Source organism: Oreochromis aureus, linkage group 18 (assembly GCF_013358895.1).
Source record: "Oreochromis aureus strain Israel breed Guangdong linkage group 18, ZZ_aureus, whole genome shotgun sequence".
NCBI lineage: Eukaryota > Metazoa > Chordata > Actinopteri > Cichliformes > Cichlidae > Oreochromis > Oreochromis aureus.
The window spans coordinates 11,664,679-11,685,460 of NC_052959.1; the positions used below are offsets into that span (position 1 = coordinate 11,664,679).

At 40.0% G+C, this 20,782-nt stretch overlaps 1 protein-coding gene across 1 annotated transcript in view; it reads left to right on the forward strand.

Moving 5' to 3' along the window:
* The window catches only part of pik3r2 (phosphoinositide-3-kinase, regulatory subunit 2 (beta)), a 33,718-nt gene extending 14,418 nt beyond the window's left edge, over positions 1–19,300 (forward strand). The window contains exons 3-16 of the mRNA XM_039601902.1: positions 3,511–3,603; positions 5,210–5,284; positions 5,754–5,903; positions 6,933–7,143; positions 7,268–7,353; positions 7,453–7,555; positions 8,746–8,844; positions 9,012–9,192; positions 9,388–9,507; positions 9,664–9,806; positions 9,922–10,098; positions 10,241–10,312; positions 10,452–10,622; positions 11,553–19,300. Coding sequence (XP_039457836.1) covers positions 3,511–3,603; positions 5,210–5,284; positions 5,754–5,903; positions 6,933–7,143; positions 7,268–7,353; positions 7,453–7,555; positions 8,746–8,844; positions 9,012–9,192; positions 9,388–9,507; positions 9,664–9,806; positions 9,922–10,098; positions 10,241–10,312; positions 10,452–10,622; positions 11,553–11,760 — 1,889 coding nt within the window. The 3' untranslated portion in view covers positions 11,761–19,300. The remainder of the gene's footprint in view (positions 1–3,510; positions 3,604–5,209; positions 5,285–5,753; positions 5,904–6,932; positions 7,144–7,267; positions 7,354–7,452; positions 7,556–8,745; positions 8,845–9,011; positions 9,193–9,387; positions 9,508–9,663; positions 9,807–9,921; positions 10,099–10,240; positions 10,313–10,451; positions 10,623–11,552) is intronic.
* Positions 19,301–20,782: the final 1,482 nt, after the last annotated feature.

Here is a 20,782-nt window from a genome sequence, read left to right on the forward strand (position 1 = left end):
TGCGTCTTTGTGAGCTGGATGGATACAGCTTTTTATGGTCATCTGAGTCAAACTTAGCGTTGCATTGCTTTTCTTGGCCTTCGTGCATTAATTATACTGCAGTTTGTGGTGTGTTTCATGTGCTTGATTAAGTTAGTTATGTTCCTTTGCGGCACAGACACACAGCACTCTTTAAATATGATTTTTCTTGATTAAACTTACTTGCCCAGTACTAACATTACTACCAAGCTCTTTACCTTCTGCTGTGCCAGACGTTTGAATATTGTTGTACATTTGTCTTTTGCGGTAGTGTCAGACTACAAACATCAAGCTGTCCTGTAGCTTGCTCAGCATGCATTGTAAATATTGCACAGTCATGCTCATTTAGTTGTGAAAAAACAAAATTGTGATTGAGATTAAAATTTGAATAACTGTGCAGGCCTATCTGCTGTTGCAGTACACCTGTAAAGGTTATAAGCAGCTTGCTAACAAATCTAGCTGGTGTTAGCTGATAACTTAGAACTCCATCCTCTTATCTAAATATGGTAACGTCTAGCTCCAAATGAACATTGTGGTCCTAACATTGAAGCTACAACGTGCATCACATCCAAGATTATTAAGTGGTGAGAAGGTGGCTGTGTTCATCTTTTATGCTATTTGTGTTGCACGAAACAACTCCCAGTCAGCCTACTCTTACGAGTTTCACAGAAAGTGTCTTTAGTGCCATTTGTGCTTCTTCCCAGTATTTCCTGGAGGCCAGTAAAACCAGACTGAGCACTGAGAACAGATCACCTTCATTTGTTGAGTTTTCAGGGGCTCACTACTACACGTGTAGCTTTGAAATATGTTGTGACAGAGGAGTGGATGGTGTGCCCAGTCATGATGCATTGCCTGTCAACATAGTTGGAGTGCAGTGAAGACATGTAGCGGTGAAACCCGACCAGCAACTTACACAGTGTTACCCACCATCTGTGAGCCAGACGCCAAATGGCCCTGTCACCACTGCACATAATATACGCATTCATGGTATCACTGCCATGGTTCAAAATGCGAGCAAAAGTCTATCCCAAAGTTGTTGTTTTTTCCATTTTAGCCTCAAATATTAAGTCCATTTGGAGGCCAATCAAACCTTTTATAGGAATGGAAACATTTAAGTTAGGCTTCGATACCGACCAAAGGCAAGTGTTTATCTGGGGTTTGAAGTTTACTAATGTTGGGAAACTCAGACGGGCAGAGTTAGTCTTTCGACGGCTAATTGAAACCAGCAGTTTTACTTTATTGAAACCAATAAGCAAGGATGACGCAGTTCAACCTTTTTTTTTTTTTTTTTACTTGCAGGTTGATAGCGATAGTAGGTGTAGTTGCAAAGTCAACAACGCTCTTCTGGCTCAATGACTGCAGAGCTCCAAATCTCCTCTGGCATTAAGATCAGCACAAGAGCTGTGCAATGGGAACTTCGCAGTCGTGTGGGTGGCCCAGTGCTTTTGTCCATTTTAGGTTTAATGTAAATAAATTAGGCTCTCTGATGAATTTAAAAGTGAACTTACAGTATGAATAAAATATATTTAGTTTAGCTCTACGTTTCAAAAGCACATTTACTCTTCATCATTTTGGTTGTGGTATTATAAAATGACATTTGTTTTAAAAAAAAAAATAATGAATGCTTTTCTCTTTCTTTTTTTCTTGTGAAGCTTATCACATATTATTGTTGCTGTTGCACTTGAAAGCCACACCCTAACTTAAGCACTGTTCAAGAAGACATTAACCTGAAACCAGCATGAAGTGTTTTGCATGAGTGTTAGGCTAAAGCGAGGAAATTCCAGAGGTTTAATTCGACCTGGGAATTCATGCTGTACACGGAGAAATCTCAGCTTCTGACACTCAGCTCTGAGAGGAAGAACGCAGCACAGCCAGCTACATATTACATAAGCACACTGATCGAGAAGATATCAAGCAAATATTATGCTTCACATAGCTTTGCCTTTCTCCAGCCCACTCTTGCCTGTCTTAGGCTTACCTCGGACTGAGCGAGCGAGTCAGTGCAAACATCCAAATACAGGATTTGCAACACTGATCTGACCTTCAAATTGTCAGCTTTGTGTATAGAAAGGTGGTTACATTACACACAACACTGTTTTTGTTTTTTTTCTTACTTGCACACATCTAAACCCTACTGCAAGGCAGATAAAAAAAGAGCGAGCTTGATGAGGGGGGAACAAGGCTGCAATCCAAAATGGCCAACAAGTATAAAGAAGACGAAGAGCTGTCGGTGCCTGCGAGAGAGCTGGAGACACCGCTAGGCAGAGTTTCCACATTTAAGCCGACATGGTGGCACAGAGCGCGAAAGAAACGGCGAGAAAGAAAAAACAAGAAAGAGAAAAGTCAAATAAAAAGTTAACTTAAAGAGGCCTAAAGGGGGTTAAAAGAAAAAGGAGTAAGAGGAAAAAAATCCACTAAGAGGAAGAATCTTAGGAGAGCAAATGAGAGAGAGCGAGTGAGACCAAGAGACATTGTGGAGCGGGAGAGAGAGCAAGGAATGTGCTGACGCGGCGTTTCTTGTCTGAACTCCCCAAATTAATAATCAGCAGCGGTTTAGCCGAGCCGTGCCAGGAACAGGAGACTACTGCCAAGCCCCAGCCAGGCCAGGCCCTCCCTGCTCCCAGACCCCCCTCCACTACCCCTCCTTAAAAAAAAAGGAAGAAAGAGAAGGGGGAGAAAAAAGAGAGACCCAGCTCACAGGCCTGTTCTGGGGCCAAATAAGAGGCGCTGCCTGCCTGTTCTAGCTGGGCCGAGCCTGGCACACTGCCACAGGGCTTTTGCTTGTTCAGGAGTTTTGATTAAATCCTTTATTGTGCTCCACTCACGCAAAGAGCTAAGGCGAAACACTGAGCAGGACGGAGTGAAGGGGAGGAGAGAGAACGAGAGCGGGGAAAAGAAAAGGGAGAAAAAAGAGGGGGAGGGAGGGAAATGGGATCTCCCTTTTTTTTTTTTTTTCTCCCTCTAGCTTTCTCCTTTCCTCTTTCTCTCCAACTGAAAAGATGTTTGATTTAGTCTGTGGGGAATTGTAAAGTAGATAAAGTTTTTTTGTTTTTGTTTTTTCTCGCTGCCTCTTTTTTTTTTTCTGGTGACCCCTTTTACTTTCACTCCTGCATGAAATCCCCTTTCTTCCTTTAGTACAGTCAGTAAATTGTTCTGGAGTTATTGTCATATCTCATCATTCAGATTTGAGGAGGACAATGTGTCCCAGCCTTTGACATTTCTGTCCATTTTTAATTATTTATAAGAAGTGTTTTATTTCGTTTATTAAATACTGTGCAAACAAATGCAAGATAAATAAATCCCACGGGGCTTTTGAAAATGGCTGAGCTTGTGAAATAAATACCCAGTGTAAACTCCCATTATGTTTTATTGTGTTCCTCATAAGTTTTGTATATATTATGAGCATATTTCGTGCTCTGCTTCTCTAAGCGCTCGTACTTAACAGCGGGGTTTGTCACTGTAGCAGTGTGACTGAGATTTGTGTTGTTTCAGCTGTTCCCGTGCCGGACCTGAGCGAGCAGTTCACACCACCAGAGACGGCTCCCCCGGCCCTCGTCGGCCTCATACAAGCCATAGAAAAGAGAGGTATATTCATACAAACCAGCCAAGATATTCATCTGTTGTCTGTCACGCTGCCTCTGCTGTCTTTTCATCTACGTGCGACTGTCTCCCTCTCGCCATCTGCTTCTTGCTTTCATGCCAGCGTTTGCACATGTGCAGACATGCAGACAGTCGCACAGAGGTACAAGTGCTCTCACAAGCTCATGCGCATTCACATTCAGTACATATAAGTTCAGTGTGGTTTAACTGAAAGCAGACCCGCTAAGAGTCCTGCACAGTGGGTTTGATTCACACCGTGTTATTAACAAATAGAGCTCGGTGGGACTCCATTCACAGTTTTGCCTTTTTTTCTCTCCCTTCCTTCTAACTTTCTGTGTCATTCACACCAATTCATAAACTCTTTCATGTACAGAATGTTAAAAAGTTGTGAAAAAACTTACGGCTTTTTGTTGTCCAAGATGAGCCGTTTACCCTCATGTAAGACAAAGAAAAGCAAAATTGTAACGGCGGAGGTGCAGGAACAAATCAGACATTTTGTCTGTGAATTGAGTTACATAGTGTTGGATAACCAGACAGCTGCATTTAATTTACTCAACATTTACGTGTATGCTTGGAAAAAAATCCAGCATACTGGTTATAATAATATAATAAGTAGACCGAAATACATAATATACAATTTTATGCAGAAATACTGGGACTTGAGAGCGAAATGGCTAATTAAAAGTCAAACAAATTATTTTATTTACTTGGCTAGATAAATAAAATAAAACATACTAGTCTCACATGTAATTTTAGACAATGTATCAATACACACAATACAGTCAGTACTAAGCTTCGTTGTATCATATTTACTCTTATCAGCGGGCTTGTTGTTCTGTTTTTAAAAAGTATCAGAGTATAGAGAAGAGTATATTTTATACCTAGTCTAATATGTTTAGAATTGGGATATATCCTTTGCGAGTTATTATCACTAACGAAAAATATAAATTTAATTTTTTTTTCATCATCAGAGCAAGAAAACCGCAAAATCCTGGGGGAGAGCACGATTTTCTGCTCACAGGGCACTACAATAAGCTGTTTGTCCAAAAAGAAATTTTATTTTGGCAAAAATGAGTTGAACTGAAACGTGATGATTAGTGCTGAGAGTGAAATAGATGAGATGACCACAGTTTGGAAAGAAAAAAAGTCCCTGAATCCCCAAAATTAAGAAAGCAATGGATAACTTGAAAAGTTAAGTCCACCACTACAAACATGTGAGCCCTTCTTCGGTCTTTAAGATGTTGCTTTTGAACTTTGTGGGCCGGTCACATTCTCTGTTGTTGGATACAGTACTGAACTGTCACGTATTTACAGACATTCAGCTAGTAATGACACACATTATCATTATTATTTTTAATTGTTGTTCTTGTTGTTGTTACTTCTAGATTTCATAGTTACATTGCGCTGCCTTTTCCTTCTTTTTCCATTTCCAGCTTGTTGCACTGCGTTAAATTATCTAGTGCAAGTCCACAGCCATACAGTCAGAAAACTATCTGTTACTACTTCTCTGTTTTCCGTCTAAATGTGTCCTCTTTGCTTCTTTGTTCCTTCTGAACACATCTACTAAAATTGCTCTTTCTGTCTGTCTCAGGTCTGGATTGCAAGACATTGTACAGGACACCTAGCTCCTCGGGTTCAGATAGTCCGGTGTACAGCCTGTGCTCTGGTGAGTTACATTTGTCATTTATCTGTTTTAGTCATTATTTGATCCTTTTCTTTAACAGAACTTGGGTATATTTGGGATGGTTTCTCAGCCTGCATGCTCTTCAGCAGGTCCAATTCAGTGATTTAAATAAGAAAATCCACTCCAGAAAATAACTGAAACAACACAAAAAGTCAGAACAAAATAAAAATAAAAGATAATTGGAAAACACCAAACTAATATAACTTTTTACCTCTAAAAAAAATCCTTTTGTTGGTCTCCAGAAAATACAGTTGGTGTTAGGCTTCGGGGCTCGTTTCATAACGGAGAAGTGGAAAAAACACCAAACACTGACATGATATGTTCGCTCTTGTGTACTTTCCTTGATTAAACTGCCTTTTTATTCCTTAAACTTCTCCCCGATGCTTGGTTGAGTTTTTTATTCTAACAAACTGCACCTTTTGGTCTTTTGCTTTATGTATTGATCATCCAGAGAGTGACGTGGTTCAGAGGGATCTAGGTTTCCTGTCTGAGGGCGTCCTGCAGTACCTGAGAGACCTTCCATCACCTGTCATCCCTGTCTGTATCTACCCTCACCTACAAACTGCTCTCATGCAGCAGCAGGTCCTACAGCAGTCAGCAGGTACATCAAATCACAGATCGAAAATGTATTGACTGAGCATGTAGTTTTTCCAACAGGGACAGCGTGTCCTCTTTTGTGCATTTTTTTTTCTTTTTACAATAATGTTAACAGTACAAATTAAATATTGTGCAGCTGCCTGCTAAGGGGAGTGAAGTGTATGCAGGTGCAGTATGAAAAGCAACCCTAGGACCCGTTTGAAACAGTCACTGGTGTCTGCGTGATGAATTAGGCGTTTCAAGAGAAAGTCAAGTTTGCACAAGTTGACGTTCAAACATTGACAGCATGACTTAAAATGAGTGTTGCCTTAAGCTTTAAAAAATGAATCTAAAATCCCGGAGTATTCACCGGAAAATCTGCAGCACACACAGTTTGCACTTAATGGGCTTAAACGTGAACAAAAGAGCTGCATTCAGGACCTTATTGTGCCAAATCTCTTTCTATTATCAGCGAAAGAACATAATTAATAAAAGGTGAAACCATCTCACACTGGGGTATATTCTTGTTTGTTTTATTGAAATGGGCTTACATATAACTATAGGAAAAACATACGCAGAATGACTGATTAAGATGGAGATTTTAATGGGTGTAGACAAAATGGCAGTACAGTGTTACAGAACAGCACACGCACAAATGAGCTGCTGCTGCCGTTGTTTTTGTGGACAGAAAGGCACCTTTCAGTGCTTCAGTGACTATAATTTAAGCGAAAGAATTGCACAAGGACTAAACTCAGCCTTGTGCGCTGCTGTTTGAGTTCAATCTGATGTCAGCATTGAGAGAATGGAAGCAGGAGGGCAAGCTCCCTGAGGCATGTTAGATATGCTTCAGCTGATTCTCCTCCGCACAAAGGACTCTCTGATTTCATTTTTGATATATATATTTGTCCTGTTTTCAGAGACATGCACTAACCACATGCATTTTAACTACCAAATACAATCAAATGCACTTCTTATATTCTCCTTATTCAGTCAGCTGTAATAAAGATACACAACTGAAGCCTGCACAGTTATTCACGACGTTCATGCCTCTCAGATGGTGCGGTAGCTGGAAGCCACAACAGAGAAGTCAGCCTGGTCCTTGAGAACTCTACCACCGTCCCTCTCCATCACCGTCTCACCCTGCAGTACCTCCTCACACACCTGGCTAAGGTCACTCAGGCACAGGCCAGCAATGGCCTGGATACAAACACGCTGGGAAAGATCTTTGGCCCCCTGCTTATCTGGACCAGCCCCTCTACTGCTTGGTAAGTAGGGTTTTTTTTTAACTTTCACGAAACAAATGTGTAACACACATGTAAAGGTGAAATGATGATAAAGAGTTAGCAAATCTAAATCTACATGTTGGAAATTTGAACTGTTGAATGGCAGGTTTCCAATGGATGAGGAGTTCCCCGCCTTGGTGGTGGAGAAACTGCTGATAGAGAGAACTACAGGTCAAGACCTCACTCCTCCAGGTAAGTCATGTTGTTTTAAGACTGCTTGGATCCATTCCTTTATTATAAAATACTGCTGAAGGAGGTCCGGGTTTCTGATGTGTTTGTGTCTGTTTGCAGTTCTCCCAGCGAAGCCTGTGAAGTCAAAAATGACACCATCAGCCATGACAGACACGAGCAGCCTGCTGAATGATGCCGAGTGGTACTGGGGCGAAATATCCAGGCAAGTTCTGGGCTCATAATATTGATTTTGTTTGATGTATTATTTAAAGAAATGTCTGATTAAATGGACACTTGTGACAGATCCATAAAGATTTCGATGTTATTGAAAATACTTAAAATTAGTGAAATCATGTTAGTATTTTGCTCTTAAATAAGAGGCAAGGCCTCTTTTCTTAAAAAGCAACACACATTTAATGTTTCAAACGTTTTTACATACATCTAAAAACTTAGCACAAACAGTAAGTTAATTTGTGTTTGGTCTGTTATTGCTTTGTTGTAATGATGCTTCTGGGCAATAAATATTACACCATTGGAAACTTATTTATTTTCCCTTAAATGGTGCCACATTTTTAATGAAAAATTATTTGTGGGTCGAGCAGCAGAGTTGAGCATGTGGCAAACTTGCTTAATCTTCTCTGCCATTTGCAAACAGCTTATTCTGCTACTGCCTCTTGTTTGAGGTTGTCTAGAAAAAACTGGTGAAGAAACATATTAGTAATTCAAGAATTTATTGGTTTAACAAACAGGGTCCTCAGTATCATGTTGAACACCCATACACAGCCACAGCTGCCTGGTACCCCCTCCTCTGGCTGGTCACCAGGTTGGTCACACACTGCTGCAGGATGACATCGCACAGCAGTCGTGGCTTTGTGTAATTAGTATTGTTACAACAAAGAAATAGTCGACCATAGACAAATTTGTCAGTTTATGTACAGTCTGCAGCAGCTCCTATAAGCTTATAGTGAAAAGTAACTAGTGAAAGTGTCAGCTGCTGATGTGTCTGCTAATGGTCTTTCATTTCAGTAACAAAGTATCTGTCTTTTTTCCCCTAACCTTATGTTCTTTGTGACTTTGTGTGATATTCTTAGCTGAGGGAGAATATTTAGCAAAAAAGCCAGACTCACCTTCTACAAGCTTCACTCATAGGCTTCCAGACTTTGTTATACCTTTTCTATTCTTTGCAGTAGTTGCTTAACCTGTACTTTTGATGATAACAGTATTTAAAGTATTTGTTCTGCAGTGTTAACTTTCAAAAACTAGAGTCAATCAAAATGCTGAAAAAAGTGGGACATCTGATCAGCCTAGAAAATAGTATGACCACTGGGGGGTGCTGCAACACACAGAACCCAGTTCTTGCTTGGCCTCCTCGTTGCCTCTTGCAGCTATCTTGATATGCTGCTGTATTTGCAGAGAGGAGGTGAATGAGAAAATGCGAGACACTCCAGACGGCACCTTTCTGGTCCGAGATGCTTCAAGTAAACTGGAGGGCGAGTACACTCTTACACTCAGGTAAAGTAACAGCTGTTCTTTAATACTGACTTCAGATTCAGTATAGCAATAAGAAAGTGATATATAGTAGAAACAAACCAGGCCTTTGCTACTTGACAGACAACATGTATTAGTATATGTCGTCTTATTTACTACCCCATTCTCTTGGCTCCTGTCTCCGTCTGCAGGAAGGGGGGGAACAACAAGCTTATAAAGATTTATCACAGAGACGGGCGGTACGGTTTCTCAGAGCCTCTGACCTTCCTGTCTGTAGTGGAGCTCATCAATCACTACCGCCACGAGTCACTGGCCCAGTACAACGCCAAGTTGGACACAAAGCTTCTGTATCCCATCTCCAAATACCAGCAGGTGGGTGAAGCTGCACATTACAATAAAATAAATCAGCTGTCATCACAAGATGTGGATCATCCAGCTCATAATTTTCCCTCATTCCATTTACAAGTCGAGAAAGATATTAATTAATAACACGCAAATGTAGTTGGTCTGAATCGTCAGTAAGTGGTGATCTTGCTGTCATCTGTTTTTCATGTGGTACAAAATCAGCTGGTGAAGGAGAACAGCATAGAGGAGGTGGGGGAGCAACTGAAGATCTATCATGAGCAGTACCAGGAGAAGAGTCGCGAGTACGACTCTCTGTACGAGGAGTACACACGCACCTCGCAGGTTTGAATAGCACACATACTGACACAAACAAGGGATGTGTTTCAGAGTATTATAAATGCTAAACTAGCATAGTGTTTGTTGATGTTATCAGTAACAATATGCAGTTTATCCTGAAGATAAAATCGAACTGGATTGAAACGTCTCTCTCTGTCTCAGGAGCTGCAGATGAAGCGCACAGCCATTGAAGCCTTCAACGAGACCATCAAGATCTTTGAAGAGCAGTTTGAGACTCAGGAGCGGTACAGCAAAGAGTCTTTGGAGAGATTCCAGCGTGAGGGCAACGAAAAGGAAATACAAAAGTACGTTTGTATGCGTAATCCTATTTCTAGCGTGGCACAGATGCAAACAAAGCTTATATATTTAAACAACATTTTGGTGATTTGAAGGTATAATGTCGTGATTCTTGCTAATTAGAATCCAGAGCAACTCGGAGCGTTTGCAGTCTCGTGTGAAGGAGATCCACGACAGCAAGCGTAAGCTGGAGCAGGACCTGAGAGAGCAGGTGTCTGATAACAGAGAGATTGACAAGAAGATGAATAGCCTCAAGCCAGATCTCATGCAGCTTCGCAAGATCAGGGACCAGTACTTAATGTAAGTAAACTTTTATCCATGCATGAAATTGAACTTTACACATTCATATATTTATTCTGTATACAGTTGTGAGAACCTTAATGTTGTGCACAGGAAGTAACCTGTAGGTCAGCATTAATTCTGTTGTCCTCTGGTTTTTCAGATGGTTGATGCAGAAGGGGACGAGGCAGAAGAAGATCAATGAATGGCTGGGCATAAAGAACGATGCTGATGAGTAAGTGACGGCTCGGCAGCTTGTGCTGTCATGAATGGAGGCAGCTGCACCTCTGAGAGTAATGAAGGCAGTAGTTAAGCTTATTGTTCTGTCCGGAGTTTCTTTCCTGCTTGATAGTTTTTGTTCATTGCATCTTTAGGTCCTTCTCACTGGAAGAAGATGAGGGCTCACCCCACCATGACGAGTGTACCTGGTACGTGGGCGACATCAAGCGCACCCAGGCTGAGGAAATGCTGCGAGGCAAATGCGATGGAACCTTTCTCATCCGTGAGAGCCAGTCACAGAAGGGCTCTTACGCCTGCTCCGTAGTGTAAGTTTGTGTTTAACTCTGTGAGGTCTAAAGGGCTTTTTCACACGTGTACTTTGTTTATGCTGGTCCGAATCATTCAAGTTTGTAAACTTGTAGCCTTTCCCCGTGATTTGGTTTGTTTTCACACAGAGAAGAATACAAGTGAACCAAAATGCGTCACTACCAACTACGTGAGAATGTTCAGTCTGCTCATTTTTTAAGCTCAAACCTGCATCATACACCTGGTATAGTTCGAATAGAGGTCAGATCACATTCACACCATAAACAAAGCGCTCTGGAGTTCATTTGAAACCGCACCGATATCAGCTCCTCCGAAGGGTCTCAGTGTTGTTTTGATTCTCCCCCAAGTGCTTTTACTGTGATCTTATCTGCACAAACGAGCAGCACAGAGGGGGAAAATGATCCAGAGTTTGATTTAAATGGACTAAACAGCACAGGTGTGAAAACATGCAGTTAAAACATTTTTATTTATAATTGAAAATGTTTGGTTGTACCAAAAAATGTGGCTGGAAATCACTTCTTCTTCTTCACACTTCTTTTCGCCACATGGTCAGGAAATTATGTGAGAATAATTATTCTGTCCCTATTGCAAATACAGGGCTAAATTCACTAGTGTAGCTCTTTCTGAAGTTAAGAGAATAAGTTAAGAGCAGTACCTCTAAAGGTGAATTATTAAGAAATTTGAATTCATACACAACCCAAAGTGTTTTAAGGTAAGAAAAATCTATTTTAAGATTAATCCAATCTCATAAAACCGAAATGCAGAAATTCAATTCAAATACAGTAAGTTATAAAATAAAATTTAAAAGGAGGAATAACTCAAGTAAATTTTCTACAGACACTGAAGTTAACAGTTACATTACTGTTGGGTTTATGAAAGACTTTTGAGACTAAGATCACCTCTAAAATGATCTCTGTTCTTGTTTCTAGTGTGGACGGTGACTCCAAACACTGCGTCATCTACAAGACAGCCACGGGGTATGGATTCGCTGAGCCCTACAATCTGTATTCGTCCCTCAAAGACCTGGTGCTCCACTACAAAAATGTCTCCTTGGTCCAACACAACGACCAGCTGAATGTAAATCTAGCCTGCCCAGTCCTGGCCCGCTCCCAGAATCAGAACCAGCACCCCAGATGAATTATTCACCAGCAGCATAGGACACCAGCCAGAGTGGGAAAATTAGACATATGCATTGGGGGGGGGGGAAATGAACTCTGGACAATGCTTGTTCCTGTGGCAGGTAAAACAGACTCAATAGCCAGGATTAAAAAAAAGAAAAAACCATGTATTTTTGGCCAGAAGCTGATGCTAATTTCCCACACTGACCCCAGTCCAGCAAAGAGCACTCCTTGCTAACAGCATGGCTTCATAATAAGCACACTACTACTGATAACGAAGCACTGTACAGTTAGCCTGGCTGATGCAGTCAGTTAAAAGCTGATGAGAGTGGTGCATTAGCCAGCCACACTGTCCAGTGTCGGTTACGGAAAAAAGTGAGAAATTCACAAGAACATTCATTTATTCAGGAAAAAAAGACTAAAATACATCAAAGGAAGGCACACACAATGGGGTTTTTTTCTAAATCTTTGAAAAGCGGAGAGACCAGATGGTGGGATGATGGTAGAAATTACAGGAGCCACATTTGGTTTTTTGGGTTTGTTGGTTTTGGGGGGGTTTTTGCCTTTAATGCGAGATAAATGTCCACAGACAAAGGCCCGATCTGTCATTCCCAGACTGCCTGCAAACTCTCCATAGACAAAAGCCTGAGCTGTCATCCGAGGAAATTACTGGCTTGCCTAAACCAGGCTGCTCGTTTCACACCTAAAGGCGGCTGAGAAAAAACAATGGGCTGGGAGTGTAGTCACTGGAGACTGGGGGGGGGAGGGGGTGAAGAGGGTTGCTGTTTCAGGGTTTGTTTGTTTTTTAAAGAAAAAGATTGATTCAGTTAAAAGCTTGCTCAAGTGCCATAGTAATAGCTTTGAATGACCACAAGCCTGTGTCACTAGAATAAGGGGGCACGTCGAGGTTACAAACCGAAAGAGAAGGGGGGGAGTAAACGGTTGTCGACATAGACAAAGCTACAGCTTTAAACAAAATAAATACATACACATAGGTATATTTTTATGAAATGATCTCTATTTCCAACAGCTTTGGCTTGTTGCTCTCTTTCTCAGTGGGTGTCCTTTTGATCTGACGAGGTACAACGTACAGTGATTGCTGTATAACAGGATAAAAATGCATGGTACATATTTGGTATATTGTGAATATAGAATTGCTTTTTAATCACAATACACTAGATGGAGAGGTACATTGATAAATGCAGTTCCACGTGATTCAGGTTTCCTTTTAAAATGGAAATGGTGGAAATACTCCTGCGTCTCTTCGTTTCAGACTTCTTTCTTCATCCTCTGTAATACTGTAGCACCTGTAGCCATTGACTTAAGGCACTGTTAGTGCTCCTCCTATGTGTCTTGTTTCTATATGCTAAAGACACTTGCAGAGCATCGACCTATGTGATTATTGTATCTCGTGTACTGTATTTGCTTCATCTCTAGTTAGATTAGACTGTTTCCGTGGTACAGTGTCCTTGCAGATGTTTATTGTTTTGGAGGGGTTTTTTTTTTTTTTTATATGCAAATTTACTCACGGTACTTCTTCTCCCTTGCGCTCGACTGTTCATTTCATCACAAGCTTGACTCACAGAGCTGTAGAACATTTATGTACAAAAAGATAAAAGAAAGAAAGAAAGCAGTAATATAAATCATGTACAGTATATTTCAGACACACATGCAGCCTGTGTATGTGACTTTATACGGTTCCTTCACGGAAGATTTGCTATGCTTTTAGATTCTGTTTAAGGATGCAAATTATCCATTTTAATGTGAGCCAAATGAAGGATGTCTTTTCATGTAGCAAGAATGAAAAAAGAAACAGTCCTTTTTGCCATTTAGCATGACCTTGGCGGTCTGAGAGATTATCCGGTATGTTATGCATGGAGTCCTTCATTTGGGTTGTTGTTTATCTTTTTTTGTTTGTTTGTTTTAACTTGGATTAGTGGTTGAAAATTGTGCTTTTTGTAGTGAATATACAGTATTCACTGGCGTGTGGTCTTACTATGCACAACACGGTTGTATGCGTATAATATGTTTTAGACTTGGGTTCAGTTCCCTCCCGGTGATGTGGCAATGAATTTCTCCTATTTGTTTCTCCGTGTTGGCTCGAGGTGTAGATAGTACCGCCTCCGTTCAATGTCACATTCAAAGCACAGCGGCGTAGATGCAGGGTTACTCAGTTATTATGTTCTCAATGAAAATGTGGAGCTGAAAAGAGGCGTCAAATGATGCTGCTTTTAAACTTGATTCATGTAGTTGTTTTTTTTTTCCAGATGAACAAATATTAATATGAATCTTTCACATTTTTACATTTAGTAATCTGAGAAAGCCAAAAAAGAAGAAAAACTATTTTTGTAGTGGGGTATAGAAGAGTCAGGGGTCATTAACAATAGAAAATGGGGGAAAATGCTTTTAAAATCTTGGTCTTATTTTGGTTCCTTTTTGTTGAGAGAGAGAGAGAGAAAAATTGACACGTTCTTCTTAAATTAGATATTCCTCTACTCTGCTGGTGATTAGTTAAAAGTCATCTGAGTTAGACTCAAGCTTCAAACAAACACAGTGCTTGTCTATTTCTGAAATGTTCAGTTTCAGACATCAGGTAGCAACATTTTTTCCCAGACATACCAACCCAGTCTTCTGATCAAACCTACCTTGACCTGAAAAGTTTTAATCATTTTGATTTCAGTCAGGACGAATCTATTGTACTGTACTTTGCACAGTTCTTGGCAAGTAAAGGACCCCAAGAATTAAAGTGGAGGTGACAGAGGTGCTTCTGATTAGAGGGCTATTAAAAAAAATAAATAAACGTACGAGTGAGAAAGATTAGAAGTGCCTTTAGTCGTTGCGATGAGCTGGTCGTCTCCCTGTTGTCGTTGGAGCGTTGCTGCGTAAGACGATGCCACAACCACATGTTGTGCCCCACCGTTCATACATTTGTCGTTTATCAAAACAGAGGGGTATCTGGCAAACGAGCGTAGTTGTTGTGTGTGATTGTGCGTGTCTGTGTGTGCGTGTTAGAGCAAATCTGAGCATGTTATAGATAAGAGAGTGGCAGATATTAGCCGTGCCTCTTTGGTATTGCATTTATAGTTGTTACATATTCCTTCTTTCTGTAGTGGGGCCTGTACAGTAGCTTGGTGCACCCAGGCTAGCCTACTTCAGTGTTTTTGTTGTTTGTTTGTTTGTTTGGTTGTTTGTGTGTCTGGTTTGTTTGAATAAAACTCAGAAAAGATATAGAAATGTGAACAGTACACATCCGTGGCCCAGACCAGTTGTTTAAAGCTCATTTGGTAAGCTCTAAAGCTAATGCATGCAGCAGTTCTCAGTGTTTTGTATTAAGTTAGTGAACAGGTGATCTGATTAAATCATCCACCGTTATTCAGTTTGTTGGACCAACACTTTTGTGACTGCACTTTTTTTTGTTTTTGTTTCACACACTCAGACTAGTGTGTCGCCCAACTACCGAAAACTAACAGACAATGGTGATGCTGAGTTGTTTATAGTGTTTTTAGTTGATAGTTATTCATTCAGTATATCAGGAATGATTGACATTTTCATTATGATATCAGAGTATACAGTGTACAGTATATGCTTTTGTTGTTTCGCAGTCAACAACTGTCTTGTAAATCTGATGCTTTTGACTGATTGCAATGTTTTCATTATAGAATTAGTTTTACTATGTGGACTGTGTAAACTCTGTAGTACTTTTCAAAGCTACTTTTAGGAGAGCTGCTAGCTCATTATGCAATTCTCATCTGCACAGCAGAAGTGTCCAGCTAAACATGAAAAACATAAATCTTCCTTAAAAAAGAAGCAGCTTCAGTTCATCCAGGTTTTCACTTATTCCTTGTGGTATTTAAACATGCAAATAATTGCAAGGTCACTCTTTCTACCTTTTTATTTGGATCTGCACTGTGTGGACAAGCGTGTTGCACAACACCACAGGTGTTTTCAGTCTCATTGACACAGGTGTATAAAATCAACCAACCAATCAGTGTGCCTTTGCAAACATTTGTGAAAGAATGGGTTGTTCTAATGAGCTCACTGAATATGGTCATGGTGCCAAAAGACGATATCACTGTTACAACACCAACAACCTTTGTGAAATTTCTTCCGTCCATGATATTCAGCCGTAAGTGTTTTTATTCCAAAGTTAAAGTGTCAGATCATGCAAAGTTACAGAGTCACATGGAGTGCATAAGTCACCGAGACTCTGCTGACTCAGTTACTGCGGTGCTCCAAGCCTCCACAGGCATTAACATCAGCACAAACTCAGTGTATTTCAGTTTGCAGTGACTCTATACATTATCCAGAGTACCCACAACTTTCTTTTTTAAAAAAGTGATCCTATTTAATGTTCTTTGAGCACTACAAATGAGGTATTTTCAAACCTCCTTAAACCATTTTTCTCCAAAGCATGGGTCAGGAAAACATTACATTGTGGACCAGATATGGAAAAGGTGGCCAACTGTAGCGTTTCCTAACGAATACAATGGAACGTTGTTTCCATTTGGTTGAGGACATAAAAGTGAAACTACATGCATGGCTTGATACCACAAGGAGTCAGTGAAAGCAGTGTCGGGGATTTTCAAGGTGATTTTGTGTAAAGCATTTCTAGGGAAAGTCATGCTAGTGGAGTCAAACTTTAACCCACAACTGGTTAGCGTGACACAAGTTAATGAAAAAGGTGGTCAACTTTTTAGTGTCTGAAAGAAAAATAGAAATGTAGAAGTGAACAGCTTCCAGCATCACTTGTTATGATGTACATTTTTGCAGTGTGCTTAAACACTTTGGTACGCCATGTTATTCACACGTTTATTGGCTAGCTGCAGTGGAATGTGGTCGCACAGTGAGACTGGCATGAGAAGAGCAGGAGATGAAGACTTTATTGCGCTTTGACATGGAGTTGAAACTCTCAAACTCAAAGCTTTCATCCCGCTTCTCTATTAGATATGCATCTTGGAGCTTCTTGAAAAGAAAAAAACCACAAAAAAATTTTCTATATGAGACATAATCATTCAAGGAATTAAATATTTTTTCATCATTCTTTGGTACACTGTAAATGATAAACCTTGAAACGGCCTCATACACAAAGCACATCTTTCACTGACTACAAAGAAACACATATTTGTTGTCTATTAAGGTTTGAAGAATGAGAGATACTAGAGAATAAATATTTTCAAATATATACTTAGATATCTATATTTTTGGATGATTTAATTCTGATTTGGTTGGCGCTTGAAACGAATCAGAACGAGGCTTTGATGTGAACACTTTTAGCTCCGTGGCTGCTTTGCAATCGAGCAGTTGTTGAAATGCAGACATATTTACTTACCCGCTGCAGCGAGCTTCATCAGGATCACCAGTTAAAACTTTGTGGTTACAGTCGATCGACATTCATGATTTTTACGCATGATTATCAGGTGTGTTCGGAGGATGAAGCAAGCTCATGTACATGTGTTAATATTTACAGAGCTGAGTCTATATGTTAAATGCAGTCCTGGCTGCTTTGCATTTTATTAAATATTAGTTGTTGGTTGTTTTTTTTTTTTGTTTTTTTTTCTTGTTTTGTCTTTTGGAAGACAGTTTTTGTTTGTTTGTTTGTTTGTTTGTTTGTTTGTTTGTTTGTTTTTGATTCTTTTTGTTTGTTTGTTTGTTTTTGTGAGTAGAGGCAGTGTTAAAAAGTTGCACCACAAAAGATGCACTCGATGCTGCTGCAGAGATCTGGCACAGATTGGACACTGATGCTGTAACAAAGTGATCCATCTTACCACTCGGTCTTACTGCGCCAGATCTCAGTGGCTGCTGAAGGTTTTTTGGGGGTGGGGGGTGGATGTGTGCTTACAGCCAGGAAAGAAAAAAAGAAGAAAAAAAACTAAACCTGATCCTGAGGAAGGTACACGACTCAATGGTTCACGATTGCTCCTCTACTTGGAACAATGATGGCATTAGAAAGTGATCTTTTATGGTGCCTTAGTATATTTCTTTCTATTTTGGCTTTTTAAAAAAGCTGATAGATTTGTCTGTCCAAGTGTTCTTTGTTTTGTTTGTTTGTTTATATCTTTAATGATAACCTTACAGAGCCTATAAAGAAAAAATAAGCTAGCTTGAATTTTTTTTCCTCTATACAGAAAACACAAATACAAATGTTTACAATATGTAATTAACCAAATAGTAAATATGCGTTTGAGAATCAGTCTGTCCCTCAAAGCGGCTGTGATAGATTGATTTGTATTTCTTTATTTCTTCTGTCATTTTAAACTTGAAAATGTTATGACTGCTTGTTCTGTTCCCCCCACATTTCACTTTGTTCCTCTTTTTTTTTTTTTTTTTTTTTTTTTTTTTTTATTTCCTGTGAACAGTGCTCCCTCTATTGCAAAATAGTTACTCAGCAATGTAGTTGAACTATTTGTCTGTCAGTCTTTCTTTACCTGCTGATTTCTTCACCTTACACTGAGCCTTGTATGTGCTGAATCCTAACTTGAGACCCTGTTGCATCTTTTGCTGTTTCTGCACAGTACGGTGAACTCGACTGAATCTGACTGATGTATCTGCGGTAAAGGATTCAAAGAATTTCATATTGTGTATTAGTAAAAAAAAAAAAAAAGAGGAAAAACAAAAGCGCCACTTGGTAAAAATACTTGAGCACAGATTAGTACATAAGCGAAGATTAGAATTCAGGAATAACTATCTAAAGGCATCCTATTGTTGTTTTTTGCACTACGCAGCATTTGATAGTTGAATAAAAAGCTGAAACGATTGCTCTTTTGGTTAGTTAAGTAGTTTTTAAGACCAAAATTCAGCCAATATAGTCGCAGCTTGTTCAGCCTATGTGTCATTTCACTTAAAAAAAAAAAAAAAAAAATCTATCTATATATGCTAAGAGCAGCACTTTCATTTCCCTTTATGTTTTTTAAATCTTCTCACATTGTCACTCCTCCATGTGGAAAGTTGGCATTTGTTTGATTAACCTGATGTGAATGTTGTAGTATCGTTCACTGGTGTACAGTAGTTTATATTGCCTCACACTCGTCATGTTGGAGGCAACATTGACGGTGGTCCATGTTGCAACAGGCTGGGCAATGTTACACAGCAGCAACAATTTAAGCGGCATCACCACATCAGAGCACACATTGCATTGCAGCGTTGCCCACCGAGTTGCCTCTTGAATCACCGGCTTCAGCAGACATACAGCTAAAAATTATAGTTAGTAAAGATGTGGCCGTCTCTCTCACTCAAAAGCAGTGAACAGATGGACCGTCAGATAAAGCTACTCTACACCAAAGTGCAATTGAAGGCAGAGGGAGCACTGTTGTTTTAGCCAGTAGGGGCCTACTGGTTGCAATGTGCCAGATGCATGAAAAGATGGTTATTCTTCTTCTCTTGTGTTATCTTCCCTCCGTTTATCTGTCTTAACTCAGATGCGGCATTTCTTTCTTTCTCTCTCATGTACGGCTTGCTTCAGAGTGGTATGCCCTCAGACAGGTACTCTTTGATCTGTACGGTTATTTCTTTAGGTTAATGCGATGATTTTAAAAAGACAATAAAAGATATCTAAAATGCCATGTGTTGTCCTCTTCTTTTTTCCCTGCCCATTTTATCCTGGTATATTTTTACATGTCTGTGTCCTGATTCAGCTTGGCATAAAACGTGATGGCACTGCATATTTGTAGAAGTACCAAGTATGCTATTCATGACATATCTATATAAATGTCATGAACTGGCTTGCTCAATCATCCAGGTATGGAAATGCCAAAAAAGTTAATAATTAACTATTATTAAAACACAAGAGTTTATCATTTTTTGAAGGATGCAGAGTTCAAATTGGTGAAAATTGATGTGTGTCACAATGCTGTGTTTGATCTGTGTTGGATCAAATATGGTGGGCTTGATTTTTAGAATCAGTTTTGTTGTTATAAGTCAGTTGTTTAGTCTTATATGCTATAATTCAGTGACAGAAACAAAGTGAAGTTCCACATCCTCTGGCTAATTGTTCATCTGATGATGGATGCGCTCCTGGATTTGCTGGGCTTCAAGTTCATGTGTTAAAGATTTTCCAATTCAATTCAATTCAATTCAATTTTATTTATATAGCGCCAAATCACAACAAAAGTCGCCTCAAGGCGCTTTATATTGTACAGTAGATAGCACAATAATAAATACAGAGAAAAACCCAACAATCATATGACCCCTATGAGCAAGCACTTTGGCGACAGTGGGAAGGAAAACTCCCTTTAACAGGAAGAAACCTCCGGCAGAACCAGGCTCAGGGAGGGGCGGCCATCTGCTGCGACCGGTTGGGGTGAAAGAAGGAAGACAGGATAAAGACATGCTGTGGAAGAGAGACAGAGATTAATAACAGATATGATTCGATGCAGAGAGGTCTATTAACACATAGTGAGTGAGAAAGGTGACTGGAAGGGAAAAACTCAATGCATCATGGGAATCCCCGGCAGCCTACGTCTATTGCAGCATAAATAAGGGAGGATTCAGGGTCACCTGGTCCAGCCCTAACTATATGCTTTAGCAAAAAGGAAAGTTTTAAGCCTAATCTTGAAAGTAGAGATAGTGTCTGTCTCCCGAATCCAAACTGGAAGTTGGTTCCACAGAAGAGGGGCCTGAAAACTGAAGGCTCTGCCTCCCATTCTACTTTTAAATACTCTAGGAACAACAAGTAGGCCTGCAGTGCAAGAGCGAAGTGCTCTAATAGGGTGATATGGTACTACAAGGTCATTAAGATAAGATGGGGCCTGATTATTTAAGACCTTGTATGTGAGGAGCAGGATTTTGAATTCAATTCTGGATTTAACAGGAAGCCAATGAAGGGAAGCCAAAAGAGGAGAAATCTGCTCTCTCTTTCTAGTCCCTGTCAGTACTCTTGCTGCAGCATTTTGGATTAACTGAAGGCTTTTCAGCGAGGTGCATGGCAATATCCTCCATCCTCCTCTGAAAAAACTTTACTATCAGTTTAACTATAGGTTTAATCTTTTCTAGCCCAAATATGTTTTACTGCTAACCATCCACAGCAGTACATTTAGCTCCCATAT